General features: G+C 42.3%; 1 protein-coding gene across 3 annotated transcripts in view; it reads right to left on the reverse strand.

The window, feature by feature from the left end:
* Nucleotides 1–2,030: 2,030 nt before the first annotated feature.
* The window catches only part of ltbp3 (latent transforming growth factor beta binding protein 3), a 66,980-nt gene continuing 41,916 nt past the window's right edge, over nucleotides 2,031–27,094 (reverse strand). For 2 of the 3 annotated variants that reach the window (XM_083634536.1, XM_083634535.1), the window contains exons 11-29: nucleotides 26,940–27,017; nucleotides 26,301–26,429; nucleotides 25,245–25,376; nucleotides 25,023–25,151; nucleotides 24,722–24,841; nucleotides 23,857–23,979; nucleotides 22,227–22,349; nucleotides 21,572–21,691; nucleotides 21,222–21,350; nucleotides 20,609–20,779; nucleotides 15,989–16,072; nucleotides 14,611–14,739; nucleotides 14,319–14,456; nucleotides 13,108–13,248; nucleotides 9,765–9,893; nucleotides 7,422–7,583; nucleotides 7,217–7,306; nucleotides 6,966–7,094; nucleotides 2,031–3,348 (exon numbers count right to left, since the gene is read on the reverse strand). In XM_083634536.1, coding sequence (XP_083490662.1) covers nucleotides 3,197–3,348; nucleotides 6,966–7,094; nucleotides 7,217–7,306; nucleotides 7,422–7,583; nucleotides 9,765–9,893; nucleotides 13,108–13,248; nucleotides 14,319–14,456; nucleotides 14,611–14,739; nucleotides 15,989–16,072; nucleotides 20,609–20,779; nucleotides 21,222–21,350; nucleotides 21,572–21,691; nucleotides 22,227–22,349; nucleotides 23,857–23,979; nucleotides 24,722–24,841; nucleotides 25,023–25,151; nucleotides 25,245–25,376; nucleotides 26,301–26,429; nucleotides 26,940–27,017 — 2,408 coding nt within the window. In that variant the 3' untranslated portion in view covers nucleotides 2,031–3,196. The remainder of the gene's footprint in view (nucleotides 3,349–6,965; nucleotides 7,095–7,216; nucleotides 7,307–7,421; nucleotides 7,584–9,764; nucleotides 9,894–13,107; nucleotides 13,249–14,318; nucleotides 14,457–14,610; nucleotides 14,740–15,988; nucleotides 16,073–20,608; nucleotides 20,780–21,221; nucleotides 21,351–21,571; nucleotides 21,692–22,226; nucleotides 22,350–23,856; nucleotides 23,980–24,721; nucleotides 24,842–25,022; nucleotides 25,152–25,244; nucleotides 25,377–26,300; nucleotides 26,430–26,939; nucleotides 27,018–27,094) is intronic. The other variant, XM_083634537.1, reaches the window with a different exon arrangement.

Below are 27,094 nucleotides of genomic sequence, written 5' to 3' on the forward strand. Positions count from 1 at the left end.
AATTTCAAGTGACAAAAAATGATTTATGAATAAACCCCAGCTCAGGGTGACACAGATGCATCATTATGGACTATCCCACCAGTAGCCTATTATGTATCCCTTCTCTCCTGTGTGAACCTTGTTACCCCTGGCAGTCTTTGAACAGCCACTCCAGGTAGTAATCTGGTAGGGGGGACCTCCTCATCTCCTCAGCAGTAGTCTCACGTAGTCAGACCCACCGTCGACGTCAGCAAGCAAGCTTCCAGCGACGGAGGTAGAGCTCATCTACGGCTGGCACTGCCAGACTACCTCAGCAGCAGCAACTCAATTTGACACTTTAATTTAATAACTGCAATACTAACTAGGGTTCAACTGATTTGGGTTTTGAAGGCCAATACAGATACTTATCATTTTAGACTCAAGCTGCTGGGGCTGTATTTTGTGCTGATATTTGATCTCTTTGAATTTGTATTTTTTAAGATTATTTTTGTGGGCATTTTGCCTTTATTTGACAGGACAGTTTATAGACAGGAAAGGTGGGGAGAGAGTGAGGGGATGACCAGGGGTCGGATTTGAACCCAGGTCGGCTGCACGAAGAACTAATCCTTTGTGGCACGCGCTCTACCAGGTGAGCCACAGAGCCACCGCGATCTCTTTGAATTTGACCATTCCGTCAAAGAAATTACAAGTATTTGGTGTTTCCTCCAGAATCTTATTCTTGGAAGGGATGAAAAACCTCTGAACAAGTATATTGGAACATTAAAACTCATTGAAAGCCAGACTAATGCAATTCTTTTATGTAGGTCGCACTTCAGGAGGCAGCAGGACCCACCCCACCTGTTAGGGTAAACTCCGGGATGTATTGGCACTTTAAAAGGAGAATTAATTTACAAAAACATAACTGAACAATTAAATGAATAAATGAATAGGTGTAATGTAGGCCAGTTCACCTGTAGGGGGCGTCCCGCTCAGTGGCACAAACAGAGAGGCTCCTGTCTGGGGCAGAAGCTCTGCATCAAACTCATCTCCTCATATTCACACCAACATGCAATCAGCTGAGCAGGAATTTATGTCCTCCTTATTGATGTCAACTGTGATGGAGGGCTATGTTTGAATAAGAACTGGCCGTCCCAAAGTGGAGATATAACAACCAAGTTATTTGTAAAGCGCCTTGAGATAACTCGTGCTGTGATTTGAGGCTAAGGCTATATAAATATAAAATTCATTGATTGACGTTCAAGTGTCACCGGGACCAAAACCTGCCATCAATGACTACAATAGGTTACAGTAAGTAAAAAAACAACTTCCTTCTGTCCTTTTTTTTCTTTTCATATAGGGATTCCTGTGATGCAGAGTATTTTGGTAGGCTATGTATTGTCAGACTGTATTGGTTCTGATCCTGCACTCCTTACTATTGATTGGCTGTGATATTGGTAATCTAGGAATTAAAACCTTTCCACACTCACTGTGGATGGAAGTGTCCACTAAAATGCCTACAACGCAAACCTAATGCTTCTTTTTGCTGCAAGATAGCCACAGACCGTTATAGACAGCATGCAGCAGCCATAAAACACTTACCGTACTTTACTGACAAATAAGTTGCTTTAAAAGTGAAAATCGCATATGTAAATGTTTGATGTTTGTACAGTGAGGTGAGGAGCAATAGAGCAGAGGAGTAAACCTGTGGAGGGAGGCCTCCCCTGCTGCGTGCCAGCTTTATTTGCTTTCAAGGCGTGTTTCAAAAGGTCAGCACTGAAGCCCACATTAGCAGTTAGCAGCTAAAGCCACTGTATGGGAACTCTTTTGGCTCACCAGTTGAAAGTGTCTGCCTGTCAGATATGTCGGCTTTGATGTCATACTCACCATTTTCACTTCTCATAAACCTGTCAATTTTTTAACCAGATGTCTTCATATAAAGAGAAAATAGCAGACATTAATCAGTTAGCATTTAAAAATAAAAATCAATTTATAATTGAGTTAGAAAGTGACAACCATGCCATAACCATCAACCCCCCCCCCACACACACACACACACACACAAATGGTGAGTGGTTGACATCTGTTTGTTTTTTTATTAAAAAATTTCTTTTCTCAAGAGCCTCTTTGGTTTTGTAAATACATAGATGCAGCAATTTTGTCAAAAGATGTCACAACATTTCTTTTTTTCCTGAATCAGCTACAAACATTCCCCCTAGATTCACTGCTAAGCGCATTTCCTTTTTCTCTTAGGTGCACATGTCAAAATAATACAAAACATTTAGGCTTCCAATACTATACATCAACAAAAATACAAGGGTAGATAGGCAGCAATCTTTCAGAAAAGGATATTCCACTGAACAAACTGTACAATCAATCAAAATCATCAATCAAATCGACTCATGGTTAAACAATACAATTCAGAGAGGGATATTTCAGAGATAGAGGATGTCTGCTTACAATTAGACATCAAACAATGTCAACCTAAGTGGAAAGGTAAAAGGGAATACAACAAAATCTAAAAGTTCACATGGTATTCCTATAATCTGGGACAGTCTGATCAATACTTATATACAGTATATAAGAACAACTTTCTTCCAGAGATAGAAACCAGAGAATATAATGTAATGTAATGAAGCCTGTGAGGTTATTCCAGATTTGACCTTAATTTGATCTTAATTCACCAATTTGTGTCTTACAGTCTTACAGAACTACAACTTCACAAATACTAACTCGTTATAATGTTATAGACAATAGGAATAACCTATATAAAGTCTTACAATTGTGTGGTATTCTCTTTACCATGTTTAAAATGGCAGGATGTTTGAGACCAAGGATTGAAATTAAGAATAGAAGATCAATGCAACAACAGGGGCACAAATAAAGAAATTCACAAAATGCACATTAAAAAGTTAATGAACAAACAGTAAAAAAAAGAAAAAACAATAATTACAAAAAACACCTAACAAAACAAACCTATGTATTTGTCTGCATTGATTTATTACTTTTAACATGTGCAATGGGGAGTGAAAGAGGAGCAGACAACAATACATTTTGTACATTTCAAACGAGCTGTTCCTAGGATTGGGCTGGTGATGAGAAGACTTGTTTTTAGGAACACAATGTGTCCACCTGGTCCCATGTTGTAAGTATGAGACAGAGGGCTACTGAAGTATGTGTGTGCGTGCGTGCGTGTTTGTGTGTGTTGGCAGATTAAGATAAACAGAGAGACAGACGGAGGTTACCGAGCTCTAGGACGGACACACATGTTGGGCCTCCGCGCGGCCACAAAGCCATGTTTACAGTAGCACTTGAATGAGCCTATGGTGTTCACACAGCGGGCGTTCTTACATGGATTGATACGAGGTCCTGGTTCAGCACATTCATCAATGTCTGCAAAGACACAGAGGACAAGAGTGTCATGTCATCTAACAAACAAAAGGGAAAACCTATGCATACATGTACAGTATATGTATGTGTATATATATATACAGTATATATATATATATATATACATGTACATACATATATATGTACATGTACATACACATATGTATATACATGTACATATATATACATATACATGTACATATATATATACAGTATGTACATGTATATATATATATATATGTATCTTCTCTGTTTCATTTCCCTCAGACACCGTCGGCCTGACAGCATTAATATGTGGCACGGGTACTGGCAGAGGTCCCAAGCAGACGATGACAGGGCCAGATTTTTTAATTAGGTCATTATGGCCGATTAAATGGCCCAAAATGGCCAATTAGTCATAGCACTACCTGCAGCAGCCAGCAGGTGACAGACAGACACACACACACACACACACACACACACACACACACACACACACACACACACACACACACACACACACACACACACTTTATTTGTGTTCACATTTAGACAAAAAATCCTTGAACACAAACAATAATAGATGCACAATCAATGGGAAATCTTATAGACAAGTTTCCCCGCGCTGGCCTAGGGCGGCGCCATATCAGCCTTATATGTCCCCGGCTTCCGGTTAAGTCCACATTGCGTCCACAGCAGCGAGCACATCAAAAGGCAGCAGCCGAAATATCCAAACTTTTTTACAACGATCGCTAACATCAGCTACGTTAGCGGACGTTATTAACAATGGGTTATTCTGGAACACATTGTGCAGTGCGTGGCTGTCACAATACACAGAAACGCCTGAACGAGTGGTTGGATCGACAGTGTTTTGAGCATCAGCCCGCTACCAAACGGCTTTGTCCCTGCACTCGACTGTATTCTGCACTCGACTGTTCTCATGTTCTTTTGTTTTTGGATTATGTAGACATGTATTTTTGCTATGTAATCATGTTATTTTGTTTTTTGATTATGTACCATCTGGACCCATACAGCCTGCTGCTGCTGATATTCTGTTTTACTTTGTTGCTGAATAGACTGTATTTTTTGACTTACAACGTAACTTTTTTCATCAATAAAACTCTGTAAGAGATTTTATGTGTCATTGTAGTACTTCCAGGAGTTCACTTTTCCATGTCATACAGATTTCAATGCATTCATTGTTTTTGGTACTTGAGTGCAAACAGTTATGAATAATTAATCAGAATCAGAAATCAGAAAATCTTTAATGATAATTGAGGAGTCTCTTCACAATATTGTAAGAGGAACGTTAGTCTGGCTGACTGTGACAGAGGAGAGGACTGTAACCTAACGTTAGTCTGACCGACTGTGACAGAGGAGAGGACTGTAACCTAACGTTAGTCTGGCTGACTGTGAGAGAGGAGAGGACTGTAACCTAACATTAGTCTGGCTGACTGTGACAGAGGAGAGGACTGTAACCTAACGTTAGTCTGGCTGACTGTGACAGAGGAGAGGACTGTAACCTAACGTTAGTCTGACTGACTGTGACAGAGGAGAGGGCTGTAACCTAATGTTAGTCTGACTGTGACAGAGGAGAGGACTGTAACCTAACCTTAGTCTGACTGACTGTGACAGAGGAGAGGACTGTAACCTAACGTCAGTCTAACTGACGGTGACAGAGGAGAGGACAGTAACCTAACGTTAGTCTGGCTGACTGTGAGAGAGGAGAGGACTGTAACCTAACGTTAGTCTGACTGACTGACTGTGAGAGAGGAGAGTACTGTCACTGTAACCTAACATTAGTCTGTGACAGAGGAGAGGACTGTAATTGAACGTTAGTCTGACTGACTGTGAGAGAGGAGAGGACTGTAACCTAACGATAGTCTGACTAACTGTGACAGAGGAGAGGACTGTAGCCTAACGTTAGTCTGACTGACTGTGACAGAGGAGAGGACTGTAACCTAACATTAGTCTGGCTGACGCTTCGGAGCTTTTGAGATTGTTCATCGCGTTGCCGTCCACCGCCATTTATTCCTCAAAATACACTATAATCCTGCCTGTAGTTACGTTCGGCCATTTACACATATTATCTTCCCATGTGTCCACTGTCAACGGGTGTGGGATAGACACTCTTTCGTTAGACAGGAGACTCGGAGAATGATCCCAAGTTTGCATTTTTTCGGAGGTCGCTATGGCTACTACGCTAGTACGTTACGCTTCTCTGTATTCACAAAGACCGGAAGAGACAGACATATCGCGGCCGAGTCCGGAAGCAAACCGGAAGTGCCCAGGAAACTTGTCTATAGTGACAGATGTATCTAGTCTGAATCTATGGATAAAGGAAACAGCGCCTCCTCCAAATGTGGCGACTGCCAATTATTGCAGAAATAGAGCAGAATTTGGCCAGAGCCTTGGCTCTCGGTCTGGGCAGTCCTGCCCTCTGCAGGCCACTTACGACCAGCCTATGGACATTACCAAGGCTTCCAAATATGAAAACAAGCAATTTACAATTATACCCAAGCTGTAAAATGGCATCCTTGAGCAGTTGGTATTTCAAAACCTTGGTGATATATAGCTTCCAAAATGGTGGCCTCTCTACTGTCCTCATCGACAACAATAACATCAGGTGTATTAGCTGTCATATTTGAAAATATGTCATATTCAGTATTACCGTACACAGTTTGAACATGGCAGTTGAAACACGGGAGTGTTTATGGATTTCAACAGAGGATGGAACATATGACCTTATGTCTTTAACTAACAGGTCAACAATTCTGTCATGTCTTGCAATATACATTCCCTTATATACAAAGCAACCATTCAGAATATGAGACATGGATTCAATGACTGGATTATGATCATGGTGCAGACAATGAGGAGAAAAAGTGTTAGGATAGCAGAGAGAGAGATTGAGCCTGGTCGGAAGGATTTGTAATCTGGCTTTAACTTTAAAAATGACTATGTCCTCATCAACTGGATGATCTGCAGCAGGGAGACAAGCAAGCTTTCCCTGTCATTTTAAACCAGTCCAATGTTGTTGTTGTCTCTGTTGTTGTAAACTTACAAGGGACCTTTGTATACTAGCTGGTACACACACACACACACACACACACACACACACACCTACACACACGTCACACACACACACACACACACACACACACACACACACACACACACACGTCACACACACACACACACACACACACACACACACACACACACACACACACACACACACACACACACACACACACACACACAGATTGCATGCTCCAACAGGTATCAGCAATTGGTGATAGCACTACCTACAGCATCCAAAGGGGTGTGTGCACACACACATGCAGACACACTAGTCTCATTTACAGTAAATACCAATAATAAGAATAATAAGAATAAATAATAATGATAATAATAATATAAAAACACAGGATAATAAACACAATTAAAACAATTAAAACACTATTAAAATATAAAAAGCAGCAGCAAAAAAAAAAAAAAAAAAAAGCTAAAAGCTTAAACATAATAAATCAACACAAAATATATTGTACAGTAACAATTCATGATGAGAAACTTCAGTCAGTGGTCTGATGAGAATGAATATGAGACAAAGAACGCTGTTTGAGGAGTTGTAAACGTACCTGTGCAGCGGGTGCGGGAGTGGTCCAGCCTAAAGCCTGAGTTACACTCACACATGGTGCCCAGGTAGGAACGTACACAGCGGCCATTGGCGCAGCTGCATTCATCCGAATCCTCCTCCGAACTGTCACCTTTAGACCAGCAACAGATGCGGTGAGGGAAAGAGAGAAGGATGAAAACAGACAAACAGTGGGTTGGGGCTGGATAGAGTCGGACATGTTTGTCAATTGACAAATATATCGCAGGACGCTACCTGGGTTGTAGTTGGCAAAAGCTGCCAAGAAATCTAGCTCCCCGTCAGACTCGGTCTCCAGATGCATCTCACACAGACGGCTGAAGATCACTGAATACGAGGAATAAAGGACTTGTCAGCTTAGGAGAAAGTGGAACTCAGGGGGGACAAATGCTTTCAAAACCTAGGAGCCTGCATGAAGAACTTGGTTGCCGGTCTCCCCCACCTGAGTTTCTCTGCGGACAGGTGCGGCACTCGGGCCCCCAGCCGCGGCCGTAGTGACAGCAGCACTCCGAGTAGGTCACCACCAGGCCACTCCTGGGCAAGCTGCAGATCAGATCCTCATCAACCTGCAGGAAACACACGTCCTTATGGGCTGCGGTGCGGTCTGGGCCAAAAAGAAGGATGGGAAAACCTGCACTTTAATGTTACTGTATATGCATGACAATTAACAGTGAAGTGAGATCGTCAGTATTTCCTTCAAAACTTTCAAGATTAAGGAACTGTCAAGTATACATCAAGTTTCTATGCTTGTATCACAGTATATACTGTAAGCAAGCATCATTCAGACACTGCTGATCTCTATGCTTTTCAAAATGACTCAATGTGCTGCAAGCAAATAAGAAGATATCCACAATGATTTTTGCCTGTTCAACGTCAATTTAGCAACTTTAAGCGTCCATGTTGTGAGTATGCACAACTGCGAGTGTATTGAGCAACATGGAATTTCGTTCAAAGTTGAGATGAAGCATCGATGGAAATTCAGCTCGTTAGGATAAAATGATATGGCACACTACTGACAAATGTACATTATTTGCCTTGGAGGGAAATCATTAATTGGATTCACATTTTCTGCAGTAGTGCACACAGCTGTGTCACAACCTACATGATGGCATCACTCACAAGGCCGCGATAGCTCAATAAGTGTTTCAGTTATGAAACCCACTTAGTAATAAGCTTCAGTAGAAAATACTTGTCAACGTGAATAAGAGGGAGTGTAAAATAGGTTACTGCATAAAATATACCACCCCATAATCCGTGCAAACTGCTCCATTTAACAGATGCATTTACTGTAGCTGCCATAGCCTACAGTAGCGAGCCATAACACAGGATTTATTTTATGCTAGCTTACATTCCCTGTGAAAATAACACAAACAGCAAAGAAAATGTCTTGATTCTTTTCCAAGCTGGAGCGATTATTTATACCAGCGGCAGGCTGTTTATACAGTATGGAGACCTGGTCATGGCAAGTGGAGGCTGAACCGCTTTACGAACTTAGTTTATTTACTTAATTTAATTTAGCTACTGGAATCTACAGACTAATGTAAAACTAACAAACTAATCTAAGAACCAATGTAATATCTACAAACTAGATGGAAACCATTTATTTTGCCTCCGCCTTAAGTGTTCATTATGTTCACCTCCGGGCAACATACAGTTATGTGGCGCTAGCTGCCTAGGTGTCCATAAGAGTCATGTGAGTTGTCAGGTTGGTTCTCTACATAACCATCGTGTGAAACTGCTGTAGGTGCCTGTTGAACTGCTGAAGGCATAAGATAAGTGGACGAGAAAGCAAATCAAACACTGGCCTATTTCAATCTTCTTCTTTTTTGTAGAGCCATCGCCCATGTCTAGCTATCTACTGTACTTGCCAATCTCATGCACAGTGCTTACTGGTAAATATAGGTGTGGGTGTGTGATACGCTTAATATGATCATGCTCACTGCATATGTTGCCTTTATGCTGAAGTTCTGCTCACAGTTCACTGTCGTTACAGTTTGTTACTGCCTGACTGCTTGTGCTTGTTCCCTCCTCTTCACTGAGCACAATGAGAGGGCATTTGTGAAGGTAGAGAATATGTTTGAAAGCACAATGGTTCAATGTCAATAATGTCCTTTGCTCATCTGCTGGCTATAATGCTTCATGTTTAATCAATCTCATTAAAGGCCATTAGCATAACCAGCGTTGTAATGTAGTGTACAGTACAGTACAGTAGATTATACCATTATCATGATGTTTTATTGATTTATTTCTTCTTATTTTTTATTGTGGATATTAATAAGCGATAATTTGTCTTTACGCGTTAAACTATCACTAGTGAGGCTTGTTGGGTAGAGCTCAGACCTGGAACTGAATGTACAGTTTAATCTATCCTATTCCTACCATATCAAGGTCCAAATCAACATGATCATCTATGAGAGAGTGTGATCAATCAATAACATCGATAACACAAGGCAAGACATGAGGAGAGAAAAATACTTTTTTGGAAGAATAAACGTGCAGAAAAAAATGCCAAAAGCAATCACATTCCCGCATACTGAGCATAATGTGATATGACTTTGCATGCCTATAATGTAATTTTAATAACTAGAGAAAGTGATATCATGTCAGAGCAGGTAAGAGGGGAAGTGGTGCACCTGAACATAAAGCCAGTAGGCTACTGGCCAGATGGGACACAAATTGGGAGCAGTTGAACAGAGTAACATGAGTGGCAGATGTCAAGGTAAGCCGAAACTCATTTGCACTGGTCAGGCTCAGGTGAGCCCGACGCTCGGTTGATTTTACCCACCGTCATAGACGCACTGTTTGAGCGCTGCACTGAAGGTGAGGGGCTGGTTGCAAATACAGTGAAAGGAGCCGGGCGTGTTCACACACCTCCCGTTCTTACAGTACGAGGGGTCCTGGCACTCATTCACATCTGCAAAGGGCACCAGAGACACTGGTTACAATATGAACATCTGCTCTCAGCTACGTCCCCGTAAGCTGTGGCTCGATATGTAGGCAGATCCTTCTGAGGAGAATCAGTATGAAACAGGCCGCGATTCAATCATGACATTCATGGCTAGGATGTAGACTCTAAGCAGGGTTTGTGATTAATTCTGTCATTTGTGTGACATTGCCCCCCCCAAAAATCAAACGAGGGAGCAAATAGCAAGTATCTGTGCTGGGTTGCATAAAACAAGATCTAACTTTCGACCTTTCAAAACTCTCATGCAAGTTGGTTCCTTCACTGTGGCTATTTGCTGATGGCTACTGCTACGAATTTAGTGTTTTACAGTGGCTTCAGGCAGAAGACTGTCATTGAGTCTCATGCAATAATTCACTGCACTTTTTGCAATAAAGTTGCAGGTGATACTGTGATAGAAAGCATGGTCGCAGTGACACATCAACCAAGGGATCTTCTATCCACCAAGCAGTTAGCAGCTACTGTGTATGATGGTTTACTTGCAGAGGTGTAATGATGCTGCCATGAGTTAGTGTGACTTAAATGCAGTAAGTTGTGTTTGAATGGCTTGGACTGAACAGACAACAATATTTCAACATGGAATAAAGTGGAATAAAACTTGAGGAAAGCGTTAGCTTGGTAGATACTTAAGGCTGATGTTTAGACCTATCCATCATCAGACTGATGTGACCGCAAAGAATGAGTGCCTTGTCATTTACATAATGGCATTTGGTAAGCATGTTCAAAATAGACATCCGGATGTGTCCACCAAGTTTTATAATGATGTTGCAAAACATTTAGATTTGGTGTTGTGGTGTCGCCAATTAGATCTGTTTGCAAAAGCTTTTGCAGACGTGATTCCTTATCTGTCCTCAATATTAGGTATAAGGCTCATGATAAGTGGACAGTTATCAGCAATTTAGTGACAGGCAAGTTCATTATTAGTTAATGGCTGTTGTTTATCCTGCTGGGCTGATTTTAAGAACATTACTCTTTGCTACTCAAATAATAATATGTACCAACCAAAAACTCAGGCTGACCATCAGGCTGAAAATCCATCAGGTCAAATGTGATTCCATGGACAAATCTGAACAACATGTGAGATGTGTATATGTAGCAAGTTTTATTGTATAGGATTCATGACGAGGGAGTTAAACTGTTAAAAATCGATCTTTAATTTTAACACCTCCTTCAGACCAATTGGAGTAAGAGTCTGGATTTACTACCTCCACCAGGGAGGTTATGTTGTCACCCATTCGATAGTTAGTTAGTCTGTCTGTCAGTGGGGTAGCTCAACTAATGAATGGATTTCCATTAGATTTAGTGGACAGAGAGGCCTTGGGCCAAGGAACAAGTCATCTGCTATTTCCATCATTAGATGATTGCCATAACCTTTAAAGTAACAATTCACGATTCATGATTCATGAAACTAATGATTCCAAATCCTAAGGATATGTTTGGAGTTATACTGAATGATTTTATCTGGCTACTTTTGTCTTGCTATTTTAGCTTGATATCAGCTATAAAGACATTGGTGGACAACTCAAATTCAATTCAAATACATAATGCAGCTCTGCAGATGCCTCATTTCTATACTGTATTTTTTTTTCTTTTCATAAAATGCTATCATACAAGATGGCATCATAGATCGAATGACTGCATTTAAATCACTAACTTGCCTGCAAATAACTTTCACCTGAAATATCTTTGTTATCTCAACAGTGAAAATCAACATCACAAAATCCGAAAACTCCTTGTGCCAGATGTCTCCATGCAGCTTCAGAATCGCTTATGCAGGGCTCACACACACACACGCACGCACACATTTATACACAATGCCTACTGTCCTAGTCAAGAGCCTGTATGGACGCCCAACCAAGCTGGATGTAACACGGGGCGTGAACCTGCGACCCTCGTGTTGGTGGGCAGGGAATCTACCGCTACACTACCCGGATGCCCGGGGGTAAAAACATTCTTAAAGTGTAACTAACCCCCAAAACACTTTTTTCAGCTTTTAACCAATATGGCTTTTGGGGTGGTGTGTGAAGAATTCTGGTCAAAATTTCCACATTTGAGACCAAATTTATAATATTCTACAATCTTTATCATTTTCAGCTGCATAAGTGCCCTCTATGGGTTAAAACCTACTTTTCTTTGCCCTTCAAAATGCCCAGAATGTGTTTGCATCCTACGTCACGGCCACTCATGTGAAAAATGTTTTCTTCATGTGATCACTACTTTAGTTCACGCCAGTGCCATAATAGGAGAGTTGCAACATCTCCATTCACTCCAATGGACCCGTTTCAGCGCGAGCCCTTTAACAGTGCAATACATCACGGGTAATCGCCTACTGTGGCTAATATTAGCAGCTAGAATATGTTACATGGCAGTAAAACACCACTGAATGACCAAATTGATATAACTTTTAACCATTTCAGGCAAAACTGTTTCCATCAGCGTTGGTTAGTTGTTTATAACGTGGCTATATGTATAATATAGCCACATTGATACACTGTCATGCAAAAAAAAAGAAAAGGGGATTGGGAGGTGGGTCATAGCGTCTCTGTCGATGATTTGATTTGACAGTACTGGGCACTGGCGGCGTTGGCCAATCCTGGCGTGATCCACCCCCAAATCGAGTGTGTTCTCACGCAAGTGGGTTCCAGGACGAAACAGGCTCTCTGAGGGACGAGCCAGTTACGTCATCTTTAGAGCAGTGTGCGGTAGATACAATATTCCTGGAATGCGATTGCGAGTTTAACGAACCAGTTACACGTCCTCTGCATTCTACATCAAATGAAGACATTACGGTTTGTTTTATTTGGTATGTTACAAACTTATTGGCCAAGTTATGTTAGTTTATGGGCTAGGAATTCTGTCAGGGTACAAGGGCCTATAGGCGGCCATCTTGCCTGCAGAGTTTTCAAATCAAGTAGAATACCGTTTTGCCAGAAATCTGGGGGGGGGGGTGGTAAGTCCCCCTTTAACTTTCTTTATGCAACCAGGCACTGAGGGATAAGTGTGAGGTATTATCAAAGTCAAGTGATTTAGTCTCATTCATCCTACCTCCTACCTCCTACATCCTACCTCCCACATGTGTGCACAGGACAACACTATGAATGTTCTCCAGAATACACCACCCACTGCTGCCTATAGTCACCCTCCCAGCACCAGGGCCTGCACTCACCGGCCTGCTCCTCGGGCGTCACACAGCTGTTACGGTCAGTGGCCAGGGTCCAGGGTGGGGAGCAGATACAGTAGTAGGAGCCCACCGTGTCCACACAGCGGCCGTTCTTACAGTTGGCCGGGTCCTGGCACTCATTCACACCTGCACCACAAAAAGGCCCGACTTCATACTCACACACTCATGGCGAGTCTTCTAGCTAGCAGTTACAGCAAACCTGTTAGTTCATTATGCAGAATAAACAGTCACACAGAAGAACGGTGCCTAAAATGGTTCTTCAGAATGATGCCATTGAAGAAGCATTTCTGCACCCCTTTGCTTAGACACCTGCATTGTGTTTTTGTTCATCTGCCCTAGTAGACGGTTTTCACAGAATGGTGTTGCTAGGGAACAGTACTAGCAAACACTGCGACAGGAAGTAAGCTGGGGGCAATTTAGAATGTTTATATTGTCGAGTTGAAACCGTCTATAGCCTAATTTGCAATAGCACAATATACACTCACTGAGCACTTGTGAAAATGAAATGATCAAGTCAGCCAATCATGTGGCAGCAGTGCAATGCATACGATCAGGTGGATACAGGTCAGCAGCTTCAGTTCACGTTCACATCAAACATCAGACTGGGGGAAAATGTGATCTCAGTGACTTGGTCCATGGCATCATAGCATCTATTGGTGCCAGATGGGCTTTTGCTTTGAGTATCTCTGACACTGCTGATCTCTAGAGTTTACACAGAACGGTGCGAAAAACTCAAACAGCCAGTGAGCGGCGGTTCTGCGGACGGAAACGCCTCGTTGATGAGAGCGGTCAGAGGAGAATGGTCAGACTGGTTGGAGCTGACAGAAAGTCTTCGGTAACTCAGATAACCTCTTTTACAACGGTGGAGAGCAGAAAAGCATCTCAGGATGCACAACACATCGATCCCCGAGGCAGATGTCACTTTGGTAGCCGATTGACATTGAGCTGAAAGCTGATACCTACCCAGTGGTGTTTCAGTGCTCAGTGAGTGTATACTATGGAGGGGTTTGGTTATTTTCCCCCTTTCATCCATCAACCCTCATCCAATAACTAAGAATTAAGAACCTTTAAGGTTCTTTGTGGACCCAGAAATGGTTCTTCTATGGCATCTGTCCAAAGAACCATTTTTGGGTCCCAGTTTGCACCTGTGTTTCTCTGTGTGTGGTCTTAGAGGGGGACATACAAGTTGGAGTCACCTGTTATTGTGGCGATCGCACATTTCTTCTTGTTGGAGTCTGGGGTCCAGGGGGCGTTGCAGTTGCAGTAGAAGGACCCTCGGGTGTTCACGCACTGACCGTTGGTGCACAGAGACTCGTCGTGGCATTCATTCACATCTGAAGGAGAACACGCAGCCGTAAACATCAAGAATCAGTCATGAAGCGACAACTAAACTGCTAGTGTGGGTGTCGCATCGCTCAAAATACGTATTGACCTTTACAAATGTAGACAAAGCTTTTACAGTAGGTGTTTGTGTATCTCAGTGATTACCAATGCACTCGAGGAGGTTGCTGTCATAGTAGAACCCCTGTTGACAGTAGCACTCGTAGCCCGGCTGCGTGTTCATACAGCGACCCTCCTTACAGATCTCATTGGCAAACAGCACACACTCGTCGATATCTGTGGACCAGGACAGAAGATCCCATCTCAGTGACGAGACACTCGCAGGTGGATCCCTAACAACAGTGTGATCAGGGGTGATGAAAGATGACCTGTCAGTGAAAGCCTATGAAAGAGTTAGGTATTATCGATTACTGCTGAATGTCTCTAGATCGCAGTGTTGCAGTCGAGCGACTATATCTCGAGTCCAAGTCGAGTCTCAAGTCCCCCCAGTGTTCAAGTCCAAGTCCCGGTCACCAGAGAAGAGTCCGAGTCGAGTCTCCATTACCCGAGTCCGAGTCCAAGTCTGGAGTTGCTGGACATGAGTGTGAATCAGCATGTAGCCTAGGTGGAACACATGTGCCTGCCCTTGCACAAAATTGAATAATATTATGGTATTCTAGCTATCAATATCGATAAATCTATCTATCTATCATATATATTGGCTCCTGAAATTCAGAAATTTGACTATCACAGAAATTCAGTTCAGTTGGTCATTTGAAGATACAATGGAAAATAAGCTTTCTGTTCCTTGTCCCACTTGACAACAGAAAAAGGCCTAATCCAGCACAGTGCTTGCTTTGGGCGAAGGAATACCGTATTTCCACGGCTGAGAGAGAATGTAGTAGGAAAGGAAAGGGCTGTTTGGCAGCAAAGTAATGTAAAGCGCTGACAATTGTCAAAATATAGCGTGCATGTAAACTGATATTGATTTTTAGGTGGCTAAATTACGTTTTTGAGCATGGCCCCATTTACAGCAGCACACAGCTCTCAGTGCCTGACGTGGCCGGTCTGCACTTGTGTCTGCAAACAGTGTGGCGTCCAATGCACTGTGTAGTCCACTGACTGTCTGCAAGTACCTCATACAACCCCACATCAAAAAAGTCCAAACTACTATCCCTTTACTTTCATAACCCATCATAACTCAAGATACAGGTCTGTTTTTTTATAGAAGAGTAAACCAAGCTTTTACAACCTCAAAAATAAATGTTTAATAAATGGTATATTTAGCTGTCAAATACTGTCCTTATAATAAAACCTAAAAAAATGAAAGTAAATTGCAGTATTACATACATACAGGTATAGTTCAAACTCAGATTAGGCCTTTATGCTACTTAATGCTACCTTGTTATCTTTGCTATCTCTGTTATCTTGTTTGGTACAACCATTCAGAAAAAAGAAAAAATTCTAAACTAAATGACTAATAAATAAACGGTGAACCCAAAATAACCAGGGAGGAATGTTCTTCAGAGCTGAACATGATATGTACCCCGGTGGAGAGACAGGCCGTATTCAGTCGTTCCTTCCTCATGGTAGAAACCTCGCCCCACCGGACACAGGGAGTGGAACTCGGCTGGGTGGAAAACACAAAATAGAGACAATCAAACACTACACACATTGATCCAAATGCATTCATTGTTATTGTGGGTGGCCCCAGTGGGAGTTGAACCCTGCCTGACCTTCACAGTGTTTGTACTAACGCAGTGAGCTAGCTAGAGCAACGGCTCCCAAAGTGTGCTGGATTGCTTGTTGTTCAGTTAGATCTAGTTAGGCATGGTCTCTCTACAGTCATTTGAGACATGCCTGTGATAAAGGCTATAAAGCAACAAACTTGAACATGAAGAATGACGCTCCACTGTTATCGCCCCAATTAAAATATGAACAATGGTTTAATTCTTTAGCAAATCTTTTCTAAATAGGGGATGTGGGGCAGAATCTCATCAAATCTGTGCTTTGATCATGATGTGAATCAGTGTCCTTATTTGTTTATTAAAAGGATGCCCATTAGTTGCCACCTAGACGACAGCTAGTCTTCCTGGGGTCCAAGACAAAATATACATTACATGACACACAATAATTAAAATACAAAAACACAAAGTAAAAGAATAGAAGAAAGAATAAACAGCAAATCTAAGCTAAGACAGACATTAGCATGGTCAGCTAGCCCTCTAGCTGGCTAATGACACAAATAATATATGGTCAGTACGACTCTCTACATACTATAGAAAACAAATCATAGGTGGAAAAGTGATGTGATAAACACAATGATGTGTGTGATAGTGTGAGTGAGTGTAGATGGGCTCTGAGCATCCTTTTAAAACCAACCCTCCCTTTAATAGAACAAATGTTGCATGGTAGACAATTCCAAGAGGCTATCGACCTGTATACAGTGTGACGGTCTTCTTCATGCAGTTGGTTTTGGGTCTGGGTAAAGTCATCTGACCACCACTCGCCCATCTGATGAAGTGTGTATAAATCCCTGAACTATAAATTATGAATGAAAATGAAAATGTTTGGGAAGTCATGAGCTAGAGGAGCACTAACACATGCACTGTATGAAGTGTGATTGAATGTGCATGTAGTAGGGTCATCTGTGGCACTTCCGTGACCGTGGAGAGCGAAGGTCCGTTTCTCAATGGATTTGTCATCTAGGAGGGTTAATAAACAAATTTAGCCGGGGTGTATTTTAAAAAAAGGCGGGGAAAATATTTGAGAGACCAAAATCCAGAATGTCTGCCGTGGAAATGAACTTTTTAATGGTTTGACCTACAATGATGCACAATACATGGTTTCAGAGCTTATTCTGGTCAAGGAATACATATTTGGTGTTTATATAATGATTTGACTTATTTTTTACCTTCAAATACAAGATGGCTGCCAATTTTGGGCTCTAAAAGGCAGTTTTTTCAAAATCGTCATAGAGCCTTCATATTAGGCTTGAATGACAGGTCTTCTCATGATGAGTTGAATAATATACAGTATAAGTACACAGAAGTAATCTCTGAGGTCACTAAAGTCAATGTTTGTGTGTAAACAACAGTTGCTGATTTGCGGTTTCCCATTAAATAGGGTAGGCTACTGAGAATATGGTGTCCAGTTCATCCCATCACATTTTCATAATGAACCAAAAACAATTTTACACTATAGCCTAACATAAAATAGTATTCTGTATGCAAAGCTAGCAAGGTTAGTTGCTTGAGCTGAATTTAAAGGTCAACTCAAAACAAACAATGAAATTAACTTTGAAATTAAAACTGAATCCTAGGCTATTAAATTTCATCAGCACACAGTAAAGGAAACTTGTCTTTGAACTCAGCTGACTGTCTAGTCCTAATCCCTGTTGTGCAATGTCCCTTTTCAGTGAAGTTTTTGTTTTTGTTAAGAGTATGGACTTTTAATCTTGACCTTGTTGGTAGGCAACGGCCCTTTTTCAGTCAAGCATTTTCAGATTAGCCCAGTCAGTCTGTGAAGCAGTCAGTGTCAGCACTTGCGCGAGCTCGCTTTTTCTCTAACTAATGTTAACATTACACACTTTAAGACACTTTGTTTGAGGATATAAAAGGAGGTACGGTGGTGTAGTGGTAAGCACTATCGCCTCACAGCTCGAAGGTCGTGGGTTCGATTCCCACCTGGGGCGATGTGAACGCTGAAGGAATGCGTGCCCGTCCGCATGTCCTCGAGTGCCCACCGCCCTGGTGGGGTCCCCAAAAGGGCCTTTCTGTGTGGAGTTTGCATGTTCTCCCCGTGCCTCCCGGGGGTTTCCTTCATATAGGAACCCCCTTCACCAAAAACATGCAATATCCTGGTTGCTAATGTGGTTCCTCCTCTGGTCGTTAAGGGCACCTGTTCAGAGGGAGGGGAACTGGTTGGAATAGTGTGAACCTCCCACGTGCTATGTCCTACCGGTGAAGCTTCCCCTGTCAGGTGAAAAGAAGCGGCTGGCTAACTGCCCATGTCTCGGAGGAAGCATGGAGCCAGTTTCGGCTCTCCCCAGATCGGCAGAGGGTGGAGTAGCAACCAGGATAAAGAAATTACGTTAGCACTAATGGGGGATAAAAATGGGATAAAAAATCGGGGGGGGGGAATATATAAAAAAGAAAAAGAAAACTTTGTTTGAGGTTATCAACGTTATTCACTAGTCTAAAGATAGTTCTACCATCAAGAACATCAAAAACAAAAACAATTTTTATTTGCAGAAGTCATCATTGATATTTGGTGTTAGCTAACGTTAGGTAACGTTATTATTTTTAGCTAAAGTTAATGTTATCTGTCTCCACAATTCTGTCAACTGACATATGCATTTGCTTTTGAAAATAAACAGCGTATAACAGCAATATAATATAACAGTAATATAATAGCGAGTTGCTTTCCCTCCCAATGAAAGACAAAGCACACAATGTCCTATGAATGTGTCCTAAAATGTGACAAGCCTTGCAAGCCCACCGATACAATAAATCAAGGCAAATGGGACAGCTTACAATTAAAAGCCCAAGACTGGTCAGGACTTGATAAATTTGATGATGTTTACACCACTACCTCCTGGGAAGATGGGGCAACCAATCGGTACATGCATTCATCATGTTATATTTCTATTTAATCTTCAGTTATGCTTAAGCAAGCCAGGCTGTTTATTTTCAAAAGCAAATGCATATGTCAGTTGACAGAAGTGTGGAGACAGATAACATTAACTTTAGCTAAAAATAATAACGTTACCTAACGTTAGCTAACACCAAATATCAATGATGACTTCTGCAAATAAAAATTGTTTTTGCTTTTGTTTTATATGTTCTTGATGGTAGAACTACCTTTAGACTAGTGAATAACGTTGATATCCTCAAAGAAAGTCTCTTAAAGTGTGTAATGTTAACATTAGTTAGAGAAAAAGCGAGCTCGCGCAAGTGCTGACACTGACTGCTTCACAGACTGACTGAGCTAATCTGAAAATGCTTGACTGAAAAAGGGCCGTTGCCTACCAACAAGGTCAAGATTAAAAGTCCATACTCTTAACAAAAACAAAAACTTCACTGAAAAGGGACATTGCACAACAGGGATTAGGACTAGACAGTCAGCTGAGTTCAAAGACAAGTTTCCTTTACTGTGTGCTGATGAAATTTAGTAGCCTAGGATTCAGTTTTAATTTCAAAGTTAATTTCATTGTTTGTTTTGAGTTGACCTTTAAATTCAGCTCAAGCAACTAACCTTGCTAGCTTTGCATACAGAATACTATTTTATGTTAGGCTATAGTGTAAAATTGTTTTTGGTTCATTATGAAAATGTGATGGGATGAACTGGACACCATATTCTCAGTAGCCTACCCTATTTAATGGGAAACCGCAAATCAGCAACTGTTGTTTACACAAAAACATTGACTTTATTGACCTCAGAGATTACTTCTGTGTACTTATACTGTATATTATTCAACTCATCATGAGAAGACCTGTCATTCAAGCCTAATATGAAGGCTCTATGACGATTTTGAAAAAACTGCCTCAAAATTGGCAGCCATCTTGGATTTGAAGGTCAAAAATAAGTCAAATCATTATATAAACACCAAATATGTATTCCTTGACCAGAATAAGCTCTGAAACCATGTATTGTGCATCATTGTAGGTCAAACCATTAAAAAGTTCATTTCCACGGCAGACATTTTGGATTTTGGTCTCTCAAATATTTTCCCCGCCTTTTTTAAAAATACACCCCGGCTAAATTTGTTTATTAACCCTCCTAGATGACAAATCCATTGAGAAACGGACCTTCGCTCTCCACGGTCACGGAAGTGCCACAGATGACCCTACTAATGTGCAGTATGTGTGTGTTCACACATGCACTGTATGAAGTGTGATTGAATGTGCATGTGCAGTATGTGTGTTCACACATGCACTGTATGAAGTGTGATTGAATGTGCATGTGCAGTATGTGTGTTCACACATGCACTGTATGAAGTGTGATTGAATGTGCATGTGCAGTATGTGTGTGTTCACACATGCACTGTATGAAGTGTGATTGAATGCACTGTGTGATTGAATGCACTGTATGAAGTGTGATTGAATGCACTGTATGAAGTGTGATTGAATGTGCATGTGCAGGTATGTGTGTGTTATCAACGTACAAGAGTGGTAGACGGGGCACGGGTAGATCTCACAGTGGTCGCCCCATCCCACCCCGATGGAGCAGCAGCACTCCTGCTTGGTGACGTTGGTGGCCAGGACGCTGTCGCAGAACACGGTGTCATCGAGGTTCAGGTAGCACTCCTTCTTATCGTCCATCTGCATTTCAACTACTGGAAGAGGGAGAGGAGAGAGAAGGAGAATGAGTTAGGAAACATTACAGTCCAAGATCCAATGACTTTACACGACCGCAAGAGGGTTCGTCAAGCTGGCCTGAATTTCTCATTCTCAGGTTCAAATGTATTACAGAAAATACAGGTATTCGTAATTTATCATGGCAAATTATAATTTCTAGGCTTCCAGGCCCTGGGGTTCGGTTTGGGTTTGGACTGAAACGTTTTTGCTTTGGGTCAGGCAGGCATCAAACTTTCAGGCCCCAGTAAGGCTGTGAGATCAACCTGGTTCAACAAGGCTCTGGAGTGAAGCAGCAGGTATCAGAGCAGGCTTACCCTCACCGCTGTGGTGGTCTGGAGTAAAGCAGCAGGTATCAGAGCAGGCTTACCCTCACCGCTGTGGTGGTCTGGAGTAAAGCAGCAGGTATCAGAGCAGGCTTACCCTCACAGCTGTGGTGGTCCTCTGAGAGGACAAAGCCATGGTTGCACACACACGCGTACGAGCCCGGTCTGTTCTCGCAGCTCCCATAGGGCTGGCACAGACTTCGGTCCACTGCACACTCATCTACGTCTGGAGAGGAGACAGTGAAATGTTGCTGTTTCTATTCAACTTCTCTAATTCAAGACATCACTCGCTCAAAAAAAAGACTTAAATGGAAACCCAGGTGTAGCCCCGATTTCAATGAAGCATGTATTGCAGATTAGAGGCTGCTAGGGAGAAAGTGAGTGTCAGCATGCTTTTTTCCACTGAAGGTGTGACCACACAGGCTTCAGGAGCAGCTGGAGACTGACCTTGGCATTTCCTGCCTCCCAGCAGCGTGTAGCCCTTCTGGCACTCACAGCGGTATGAGCCCATACTGTTGATGCAGCGGCCACTCTGACAGATAGCCAGCCTCTCACACTCGTTGACGTCTGAAAGGAGGAACAAGAAATGTTGACGAGTAAATAATGCTTCCCAGGGCGAAGCAGGAAGGTGCACACCATTACAGCCTGACTTTCATGAACCCTGAGCTGAAAAGAACAAACTAGACGAGGGCACAGTTTATTTGGATAGTCCAGTCCTACTCAACTTACATCGAGTGAATACAAAGTATCACTAAAACGTCTCATGTAAAAATGTAATGTGTACTCTGTGTGTGTGTGTGTGTGTGTGTGTGTGTATGTATGTGTGTATGTATGTATATATATATATATATATATATATATATATATATATATATATATATATATATATATATATATTTTTTTTTTTAATGGGAATAACCATGTTAAACAAAGGGTAAATCTTCTTTATTGTGTGACAACCCTCCCACATTATTTTTTGTTTAAATCCCCAAAACATAGCAACATGATGTGCATCTCAGTGTATCACAGCAACACAATGACAATATATTACAATGTATCCATGAAACATAATATGGTGTCTGTAATGAGAAATGAGCCATGCCTTCACAGTGGCTGCCCTCCTGTGTGCGCTGGTATCCTGGGTAGCACTGGCACTGGAAGGAGCCTTCTCGATTGACACAGCGTCCATTAGCACACAGCCTGTCATCCTCGCACTCGTCAATGTCTGTTTAGGAGAAGGAACAACAAGCAGGCTGTCAATATCTGCAAAACCTCCAGCTCCTTTTAGAATTCCTCAGTATACCTTCAGCATGGCTCTCCTGTGTAATAAGCAACTCAGTCCCATCTAATCCCACGCTAACGATACAATGTCTGTGTTACTGACCGCTAACGATACAATGTCTGTGTTACTGACCGCTAACGATACAATGTCTGTGTTACTGACCACTAACACTACCATGTCTGTGTTACTGACCGCTAACGATACAATGTCTGTGTTACTGACCACTAACGATACAATGTCTGTGTTACTGACCGCTAACACTACCATGTCTGTGTTACTGACCGCTAACGATACAATGTCTGTGTTACTGACCGCTAACGCTACCATGTCTGTGTTACTGACCGCTAACGATACAATGTCTGTGTTACTGACCGCTAACGCTACCATGTCTGTGTTACTGACCGCTAACGATACAATGTCTGTGTTACTGACCGCTAACGATACAATGTCTGTGTTACTGACCACTAACGCTACCATGTCTGTGTTACTGACCGCTAACGATGCAATGTCTGTGTTACTGACCGCTAACGCTACCATGTCTGTGTTACTGACCGCTAACGATACAATGTCTGTGTTACTGACCGCTAACGATACAATGTCTGTGTTACTGACCACTAACGCTACCATGTCTGTGTTACTGACCGCTAACGATACAATGTCTGTGTTACTGACCGCTAACGATACAATGTCTGTGTTACTGACCGCTAACGATACAATGTCTGTGTTACTGACCGCTAACGCTACCATGTCTGTGTTACTGACCGCTAACGCTACCATGTCTGTGTTACTGACCGCTAACGATACAATGTCTGTGTTACTGACCACTAACGATACAATGTCTGTGTTACTGACCGCTAACGATACAATGTCTGTGTTACTGACCGCTAACGCTACCATGTCTGTGTTACTGACCGCTAACACTACCATGTCTGTGTTACTGACCGCTAACACTACCATGTCTGTGTTACTGACCGCTAACGATACAATGTCTGTGTTACTGACCGCTAACGATACAATGTCTGTGTTACTGACCGCTAACGATACAATGTCTGTGTTACTGACCGCTAACGCTACCATGTCTGTGTTACTGACCGCTAACGCTACCATGTCTGTGTTACTGACCGCTAACACTACCATGTCTGTGTTACTGACCGCTAACGATACAATGTCTGTGTTACTGACCGCTAACGATACAATGTCTGTGTTACTGACCGCTAACGATACAATGTCTGTGTTACTGACCGCTAACGATACAATGTCTGTGTTACTGACCGCTAACGATACAATGTCTGTGTTACTGACCGCTAACGATAATGTCTGTGTTACTGACCGCTAACGCTACCATGTCTGTGTTACTGACCGCTAACGATACAATGTCTGTGTTACTGACCACTAATGCTACCATGTCTGTGTTACTGACCACTAACGCTACCATGTCTGTGTTACTGACCGCTGCAGCCTTTGCTATCTGCAGACGGGAGGAAGCCTTCGTCGCACAGGCAGCGGTACGTGCCGGGGAGGTTTTCACAGCGGCCGTTGGGACACACGCCGTGCTTCTGACACTCGTTGATATCTAGTGAAACGGGGAAGGAGAGCACGTTGAGTTCAAATACAGTGATGTGATGATAGACATGTCGCACCGGACAGCTGGTTTTTATTTGAATTCTTGCGTCATGAAAGAATGACTCCAAATGCCCTTTATTGAATTAAGTCCCTATTATATATGTTCACCGCAAGCTAAAAACAGATTTTCTCTTTTCTTTTTTATTCTCTTGTTTTTCAGCAAGTAAAGTTCACGCTTGATGGAATTGTTTTGAATGGAAAATAGGGCCAAATGATGTTTTTAATGATCTTCAGAACGTATTTCTCTTGCAGTGTGAGTAACTTTTCAGCAGGCTGCTGAGTGAATGCAGGATAAACTGCTGCTCACTATGATTGATGTCGTGCATTTTCCACCATAGATTCTCTGCTGAATTCTTTCCATATTCCTTCAGATGACACACATGGAGAATAACATGGCTACAACATGGTCTTAAAGGGTCATTCCTGTTATTTTCAGCCTGGGCCTACATTTTCCTGCCTTTTGCCAACAGCATTGCTTTGTTTTCAGGAGCAGATGATCTGGAGGAGAGTTTGCGCAACAGTCATGCCCACTAGCTGATAGTGCCTCATAGAAACACACTGACAGAAGGAAAGTTAAAAAGTTAAACCGTGTTTTGTCGTTCTCATTGTGATTTGTATATGAGATAAAAACAATAATAAAAAGTTGATCACAAAAAAAGAGAGATTTTGCAGTATGACAGAGTGGCTCTCACCGTAGCAGGTGCCGCCTCGCGCCTCGTGACCGCGTAAGCAAGGGACACACTCATAGGAGCCTGGCGTGTTCTCACATTGCTCATTGGGACAAGTGTTTGGGTTGAAACACTCATTGATATCTGAAATAGAAGAGTGCATCGTTACACATACCTGCAAAATGGCATGGATTTGTGCAAGTACTCACAAACACACGGTCATTTTTTTAGCACAAATATAAGGACACGCAGACTTTAAACGAGGCTTGAGTGCAAAGCCTTTCACTAAATTCCAAAATGGGACATACCGAGTGCCCCTTCATACCTTCACAGGTCGGCTGACGGTGTGACTTGTTCCTGAAGCCTTTGTGACATTCACATTTGTAAGAGCCGGGCAGGTTGACACACTGCCCGCCCATACCGCAGATGTCTTGCTTAGAGCACTCGTTCACGTCTGTCAAACACAAACAGTTTACAGCAAATGCCAGATCCGATCACTTATGAGAAGAAGTCTTTCAATCTGCCAAACCACTCGGCCATAACTCACCTACACATTTGAGTCTCCCATGATGCACCATGTGTTTGTAACCTTGGCGACAGCGGCACTGGTAGGCTCCTAAAGTGTTGACGCAAATGCCTCTGCCGTGGCCGCATGGCTCGGAGTCACATTCGTCATCATCTAGCCGGCAGGAGTAAGGACGGGAAAAGGACAACATTAACTGCACATTATCATTTCAATGTGACTACATTATGTCCTTCAGGAAGACTCGTGACACTGTTAGCAGCTATCGGAAAGGACTGACGCACATCCGCTCTATCGTCGGTGCAGAGCCAAACTGAAAAAGCGTTACAGAAGTCTAGTGAAGAAGTGAAGAAGGGCTCGCAACTCTTGTTTTATGGACAATGTTTGGATCCTCAAACAGATCTTCGTCAGGGCTGTGACCTGACCTAAAGATTTGTGAGCCCTTCTTCATCACTGTTAGCAGCTCCCAATACCTCAACATGAAAAATACGCTACGAGCCCACGCAACGTTGTATTTTGAATGTAGAATAAAACAAAAAAATATTGGGAGTTGCTAACCGTGACACAAGTCATTTTTTGGGCTCAACACCTGGAAAAGAGATGTCCGTGTGTATACTTTGATTGAAATGTGACTACATATGAAATATTAAAGGTAGTTAGAGAGGGTCACATACCACAAAGGACACAGTTCTGTGATTCCAGGAAGGATTTCTCCCTGTTTTCACCACCCACTGCAATATCACTCCTTTAGCAATAATTGCCCGTACCATTTACTAGTCAACTGTTAACAACTTAGCACCCATAGTACGCACTAACTATATATAAAGATAACTATAAAGGCCCATTCACTTCTAGAACAGTTGATCCAGTAAATGGCACAGGCAATTATTGCTATAATAAAGAATAATTTCCTGGAAGCAAAGTGAGTTGTGTTTGGGACGAGCGCATTGGCCTGTATTTCTGCTCTCTCTCTCTCTCTCTCTCTCTCTCTCTCTCTCTCTCTCCGTCTCTCCCTCCTTCCCTCCCTCCCTCCCTCCCTCCCATACCCACACCTCATCTGATCAGCATTTCTTTTCTTACCAACACAGAGGTTCCTCTGGGGGTGCAGACGGTATCCCGGGTGACAATGGCAGGTGTAGCCGCTTGGGCTGTTCTCACACTCTCCATGGCCACAGATGTTCCTGCTTAGTCTGCATTCATCTGTCTCTGCTTCAAGGAGAGAGAGCACAGAGCATTCTCACTGTTCATCTGCACAGAGCATTCTCACTGTTCATCAGCACAGAGCATTCTCACTGTTCATCTGTCTCTGCTTCAAGGAGAGAGTACAGAGCATTCTCACTGTTCATCTCTCTCTGCTTCAAGGAGAGAGCACAGAGCATTCTCACTGTTCATCTGTCTCTTGAGAGTTGGACACAAGTAGCCTACTGTTTGTACAATTTTCTATGGAATTATTTTATGTTTTTGTGGAAACAGCAACCCACTTTTCATCAACATACCATAAAGAGTGTTCTTTCTACAAAAACAAAACAAAACAAGCAAACAAACAAACAAACAAACAAGCAAAATAGTGTGACCCTAGCTTTAGGGTCATGGCGAATATACGGTACCGGTCCAAAGTTTGGACACACCTTCCCATTCACTTTAATGAGAAAGTGTATCCAAACCTTTGACTGTATCTAGCGTTAGTGGTGGTGCTAGTTGGTGTGCAGCGGAACTCACGCGAGACTTGTGTCTGTGTTTCGAAGCGCTCGTAGCCTGGGTTCTTCTTGACGATGGGCTGAGGGGTCGACTTCGTAACTGTGGATCCAAAAGAAGAGAAATGTAGTGGAAAGAACTTTAGTCTTACTATTTTATTCTATTACTATCTTCTCTAA

This window comes from Poromitra crassiceps (assembly GCF_964638095.1).
Source record: "Poromitra crassiceps genome assembly, chromosome: 1".
Lineage (NCBI taxonomy): Eukaryota > Metazoa > Chordata > Actinopteri > Beryciformes > Melamphaidae > Poromitra > Poromitra crassiceps.